Below are 6,769 nucleotides of genomic sequence, written 5' to 3'. Positions count from 1 at the left end.
GTACTCTACACTGTGATAAATATGTATGAAAATAATAGGAGGAAATTCAATTCACTGAATATTAAACTGTCAAAATAGAAATATTTAAAATATTCTGTAATGGTTAAAAATAAGTTGTACTCTAAGTTCAATGACCATTTGCCAGGAAGAACCAAAGTTGAGAAATTTCTATGAAAAACATGACTCAAAGGAAAAACCGCAGAGTCTGGCAATGAAGGAAATGATCTGATACCATTCCCAATTGGTTATTCCTAAAAATCACTTGTCCTGGGTATCTTTAAAAGGAAGTTTTCTGGACTCAGAGGGTAATAGCACCTTCCTGAAAGCTGCAGCTTCTTTCTCACCTTGAAGAATAATTCTAGAAAGCTCCCAAAATGTGTGATGCATTTGTAGGTACCTGGAAACTTGTCTCCAGTGAAAACTTTGAAGATTACATGAAAGAAGTGGGTAAGGAAATACATTGGCTGGGTTTATAACTTTTTCTCTGGGGAAGAGTGCTTTGTGGCTGTTTTTCACTCTGGAAGCACTGGCCAGACATGAAATTCTGCTTTCTATATAGAGGCGATAAAAGTACATGTGTGAATCATTTGTTTCTAGAAACATTCTAGATGGAAGTCACAACTAATGCTTCCTTAAGGTGAACTAATATGAAAAAGGGTATAAATGGAATTGTTATCTTGTACAGAAATGCCAAGATTTTATTTGATTGATAAACTTGAGTATCTTTGGTTTACTTGACTCTCTGTCTCTTTTTATTGATTCCTTTTGCATATAAAATAAGCAATAACTTGGAAATAAAACTGTATTTCCTAGCATGCAATAATTTCCATTTGAAACTGAAAGCACTGCATTTCTCATCTTAATGTAATTTTTTGAGTAATGTATGTTAGCCAATTGTTTTAAGGTCCATCCATTAAAATGTGTGGTTGTTTTATGGGAGAAAAAGTCTCAATTTCAGAAAATATGTTCCTTAAAAGTCTTAAATATTTGTTTGATTTAAAATTATATGGGATGCCATAGAATTATTGATAATAGAGGCTTTCAGGTTTTTAGGTTCTGGTAACATTGCCTGTGTGTTCCCCAGATAATTACAAAGTTAAAGCAAAGGAGTAGAGAGGCAGTATTTCACTCAGGCAGCCACGACCATGCATTATCAAGTTGTATCCAGGGGTTGCAAATTGGGGAGGGATTTTTTTTCACAATATCTTTATTAGAGGTTATGATTGAATCCCTAAATCTCAAGACTTAACCTTCTTCTAAATCTTATAGTATATTTTTTGCTTGTGTATAACTACTGTTTTCCTTGTTTGCAGACAAGAGGGAAATCAGGGACTTCAACATGAGTGAAACCTAGCTTTGTAGAATATCAACTGGTTGTAATTCAATAAACTAATTAATATGCACTGATACAGATATGTCTGTATTTGAGGCTATTTACTATTTTTAGAAACATTTTACACTTTTAGTATTTATATTTAAATTCTTATACCACTGTGTTTTAAAATGATAAGGTATTGATGATAATGAAAGATAATAAGATACCTCCTGAAATTAGCTTCTCTAGTTGATTACCTTCAGTCAGCAGGTATTGTTTTCAACCGTCAAATGAGGACAGAATCAAGCCAGTGGAGAGAATGATTTTCATAAGCTTGGCCAGTCTGGAACCACACCGGGTGTTGCATCCATTCACTATGTTGACTCACTCCATGTATTTGAGGTTATTATATTTTGTAACACAGACAGGACTTGCTGAAACAGCATATTATCTTCCCACTCGTTGCTGCTTTCGGATGGGGAGCTAAATCAGAGCTTCGGTATTGCTTGTTTTGTACGATATTTGCCTCCCTGATCCCCACTATTCCTAAATTTTGGTATCTATAAGTAGTCAAAAAAGTATTGTAGATTTATGCACATGCATTTAAAAATACAACACATCTATAGCAGTCATAAATTATAATTTATGCAGCGACAGTAAGGTACTGCTTGCTGTCTACATTAGGTTGTAAATTGTTCGTCCCATAACTGCCACACATCCCAAAAAATACACTTCTCTTTTTCAAAAAGAGGATTTTGCCACTTAAGTGATTGGGAATCAAAGTATTAATTTCTGAACTTACTAAAATAGTGATTTCTTAAACTTTGAAGTTTTCACAATTGATGCCTAAGCCCTCTTTAGCATCTTCTATAGTTTATTGGGAACATCACCATTCTAAAATGTTATGCATGCAGGAAACATTTTGACTTTTGGAAAAATTAATCGAAATCTTCATTTCATGGTGGAGTAATTTGGAAAAGCCAAGAAAACTAGACTTGGCAGCAAATGCCATGAAATGTGAATTTTGGACACCCAAACAGATTAATTTTTAATCGAGTAACTGTATAGTGGTTCCCCAAATCCTATTGTCTTTGACTATGGATTAGATCACTTTTGTTATCTAAGAAGGAAAGGTAGAGATTCCCAAGTGTTTCATGAACTGAGTAAAATGACAGTGGCTGCCCTCATGGTTAAGATGGCCAGTTATTTCGAGAGTGCAGTGACTTTTAAAATATGTATGTCTCACAAGACTTAATCTTTGTACATATTCTTGTGGAAAATTAATAATGGGTCTCCTAAAGAGTTGTATCCGAAACCCGGAAGTGGAAATTTAAAGAACAGACTTACATCTAATTGTGCCTCAGGCGTTCTTTAAGTATTAGCCTACTTTACTTATCTGCAGGAGATGTTTACATAAGACCTTTAAGAAACTCACTGGAGTCTTTCACCTTTTATGCACACGTGCACCCACCTACACACACACACACACACACACACACACACACACACACACACACTACTGCTCTTTCTTAAATAAAGATGTGAGAGAAAATTGTAAACTTGACATTTTTCTTTTCCCAACTATAGGAGTGGGCTTTGCTACCAGGAAAGTGGCTGGCATGGCCAAACCCAATGTGATCATCAGTGTGAATGGGGATGTGATCACCATTAAATCAGAAAGTACCTTTAAAAATACTGAGATTTCCTTCAAATTGAGCCAGGAATTTGAGGAAGTCACTGCAGATGACAGGAAAGTCAAGGTGAGAAATAGGGAATTGGAGCAGAGTAAACGCTGGTTTCTAAATGACCGCTGCCTACAAGAAGCCATTTTGTAAAAGGAGGAAACCCATTCCACCGTAAGCCAAAGATCCCTGACTCCTAGATCTGAACTACGTTGCCTTCAATATTTAGCTGGTGAATTTTCTCCCTTTCTATAAAATGGTCCTTATTAGTTTAAAAAATGATTAACATAATTTATTTGTCATACCATATGTATATATATATAGTATTTGAAGTGAATTAAAATAACGTAACAGTGTTAGAGAACGTTTATAAAAGAGTGGGAAAAAAAGGTAAAAATCACCTATGATTCTACTATCTCAACATAAATTTATTATCTATATTCTTTCACAGTATTTTTTCAAGTGCATGTTTGTATAATATTCTGATCATAATATACATATAATTTTGTACGTTGTTTTTGGCACTCATTGTTTCCTTGTTGCAACATTTTCTTGTAATTTAAAATTACTAATTACCTCAAAATATTCCTGCAAATAAAAGTGCTCTATTTTTAAATTTTATTTTCCTCCATCATTATAATCACTTTTTTATTATGCCCGCAGAGCACCGTAATCTTAGATGAAGGTGCCCTGGTGCAGGTGCAGAAGTGGGATGGAAAATCAACCACCATAAAGAGAAAACGAGTGGATGACAAACTGGTGGTGGTGAGTATCTTCTGGCTACTTAATTCTAGATTCTACTGCTAGGTCATCCCATAATCGTTATTCTACCTAGAGAAACAGATAATTGTCCTTGTAGAACAAAAGGTTAGTCTATTGGGATTACGGTTTCACTCTGGCAATTATCCTTCATACTTTTAAGCTCAGTGTAGGTATACTGCCCCCAGGAAGCATTCCCTCATCCCTCTCAATATGAACCATATTGTATTGTGCATTTCTAATTATGTTTCTCACTCACCACATAGATTGTAAGATTCCTTGAGGGCAAGACTTATATCTTCTTGATCTTTATATTTCCCTAGCTTATTACAATATCAGGTATATAATAAGAGCCCAGAGCAAATATCTTTTGATGAATATTGTTTCCTTCCCAACATTGAAGGAGACAATAAACAAAATATAAGTGGTTTAGTCCCAGGGATTTACCAATAATTTTTTTTGTGCCTAGGAATGTATCATGAATTGTGTCACTGCTACCAGAGTTTATGAGAAAGCATAAGCCAAAGGATATTGAGCTGGACTGAAGTTTGCATCAAACTCTATGACATTCTGTTGGGTGTGTTGTCCAAACATATATTATTTCCCACTAATTAGCAATCAACTAATTTTCCCCCAGACTGATTTTATTCGATATGGTTGTGTTGGTTAAATAAAACTTTTTAGATTTATAAGGCTGTGTAATGATTTATTCATTGTGCTAGATAATTTCTTACTTATAATTTAGTGAAGGAAATAGAAAATTGTATTATTGCTTTGTTTCTAGTACATGATTTTTAAAATAATAATCCAAGATGAAAAAAAAATAGTGAACTTTCCATTGTCTTAGGAAGAAAATGATAAATATGTGCTATTACTGAATATGAAGTCCTTCTTTAACATAACTACAGTCAAGTAATAATTTCTCAGAGACCTAAGGTAGTTTTAAATGTAGTGAAATTGTCCACAGTCAGCTGGCCCAAGTACTGTCATTTCACATATATCTGTCCTAGAGCATTAAGACAGAGACAAGTGTAGTAGCAATGCAGAGGGTAGAAAAAGATTTCTAGGCTATAAGTTTTAATCTGAAAAATTATTAGTAAACCAAGCTATCCCTGGAATCTCTCAAGAATTAAGTCCAAATAATCCCATAATGTTTATTCCATAAAAGAAGTGACAGGCTTGTAATGATGCAAATGTTCCTGTAGTCATTTCCAAATTTTTCTTTTATTCTTATCAGTGGAACTTTTTATTCAAGTAAGATATTGACTATGTTCTGGAACTTTCTATTCAAATAAAATCTCCATGGAATTCCAATATATAAAACAAACAAAAATGATAATAAAGCCTCCCAGGTAGGGGTGTGTGTTCATTTGTGTGTGTGTGTGTGTGTGTGAGTGTGGGTGGGTGTGTGTGAGATTTGTTTCTTCTGTACTTTGTGGAACTTCAAAGCACCTCTACAGATCATTGGAGTTCCATGTACACAGACTGAAATTTCCAAACCACATACTTACCTTTTATAGTAAGCCAAAATCTTTTAAAGTGTGTCCTGTAGTTGATATAATTCTGTTTGTGATGCTTCCTTTAAAAGTAAGTTTATTATTTTCTGAATACCTACCGTATGTGTAATACCAAGATACGGAGAAACCAGAAGAGGTAAATTAAGTTCCTGATTACAATTATTTACTTCCTTTTCAAAAACATAGAGTTAGACTCTCACTTTGGCTTTACTCAAGAATTGGAGAATTCAAAAAGAGAAGATTTGTAGGAACTGATTAGGAAAATTCTTGGTAAACCAATATTTATTAAGCACTTACTATGGTCCATGCATTTTGCATGTTCTACTTAATTTATTATCAAAATAATCCTATGATGAGGATTTGGTATTGCTGTTTACAGATGAGAAAACTGAGTTCAAAGTTTAAGTCTATAAAACTAAGTAGGAAATAGACATAGGAATTTGATATTCAAGAGGGTGATCCTGGCTGGGATATAGATCTAGGAGCCATCAATATTCAATATTCATAAATGGTGATGAGATCATTCAAGGAGAAAGGAAAGTTAGAAAGAAGAAAATAGTTGAAGACGTCCAAGAGGATGTCCCAGGCACCTCAACGCAATATGTTCCACACTAAACTTTCACTTCCCCCTTCCATCCACTCTTAATAACTAAATTTATTCTACTTTCCATATCTCAGTGATTATCAGGATGTATTGTCTAATTGCCTATTCCACAAATCTTAAAATCATCCTCCAATATGGCTTCTTCCTCACTTTACAACATTTATGTTGTTTAAAAAATCATGTTGAGTCAAGGCCTTTGTTGATGCCGGGGACACCACCTACCACAGGCCACACCCAAAGGCCAGCGTCAGAGCACAGCTTTGAAGGTTATAGAAAACTCCCAGGAGACAAAAGAAGGAAGAAAGTATCCCAGGATCTGAAAAGAGAAGGCTTTGTATCTGCAGCCACAGCTTTGGGCAATTGGACACCCTCCTCCCTAACCTTCCATCAAAGCACTAGCAGAGCAAGGAGGATGGGCTGCTGAATGGGGAGAAGCAGGGCTGTGGCAGGCACAGGAACTGGGTGACAAGAATGTCAGCAGCAAAGCAGTGAGGAAGGCATGGTATCTCCTTGACAGTGATGGAACATCCTACACAGATTGGGAGCGGGGATGTAACAGTGTGGTGGCCCTGGATTTCCACTTCGGGGTGAACTGCTTTGGACTCAGAGGGAGTGCTGAGCAGGGGAAGGTGGGAGGTGCAGAGCAGTCTGAGCTTCTGTCTGGCAGGGACCCAAGAGCTTCATAGGGCAAATGAGTCGGGGGCAGGGTGAAGCACGGGCTAGTCCCAAGGTGCTCTCGTGGATGGTTCCCTGGAATGCTGCTATCGCACTGCCTGTGCAGCCTTCTCACGTGTACAGGGCCTCCTGCTTGGCATTCCTCTGCAGGTTGAGTCAACCAGCCCTGTTGTAGATCGTGCAGCGTATGTTATAGTTCTGATCTGGGTTCTGTAAC

The 6,769-nt window shown here is 36.2% G+C and overlaps 1 protein-coding gene across 1 annotated transcript; it reads left to right on the top strand.

Annotated features, from left to right (window-relative positions):
* The first annotated feature begins 268 nt into the window (after positions 1–268).
* On the top strand, positions 269–4,446 carry LOC132440217 (fatty acid-binding protein, adipocyte). Its single transcript, XM_060035190.1, has 4 exons — positions 269–447; positions 2,903–3,075; positions 3,661–3,762; positions 4,226–4,446. Exons 1-4 carry the CDS (start codon positions 375–377, stop codon positions 4,274–4,276), a joined length of 399 nt encoding a protein of 132 aa, XP_059891173.1. The 5' UTR covers positions 269–374; the 3' UTR covers positions 4,277–4,446.
* The last annotated feature ends 2,323 nt before the right edge of the window (positions 4,447–6,769 follow it).

This window comes from Delphinus delphis, chromosome 17, assembly GCF_949987515.2.
Source record: "Delphinus delphis chromosome 17, mDelDel1.2, whole genome shotgun sequence".
Taxonomy (NCBI): Eukaryota; Metazoa; Chordata; class Mammalia; order Artiodactyla; family Delphinidae; genus Delphinus; species Delphinus delphis.
This window is presented reverse-complemented; position numbering and strand designations above follow the sequence as displayed.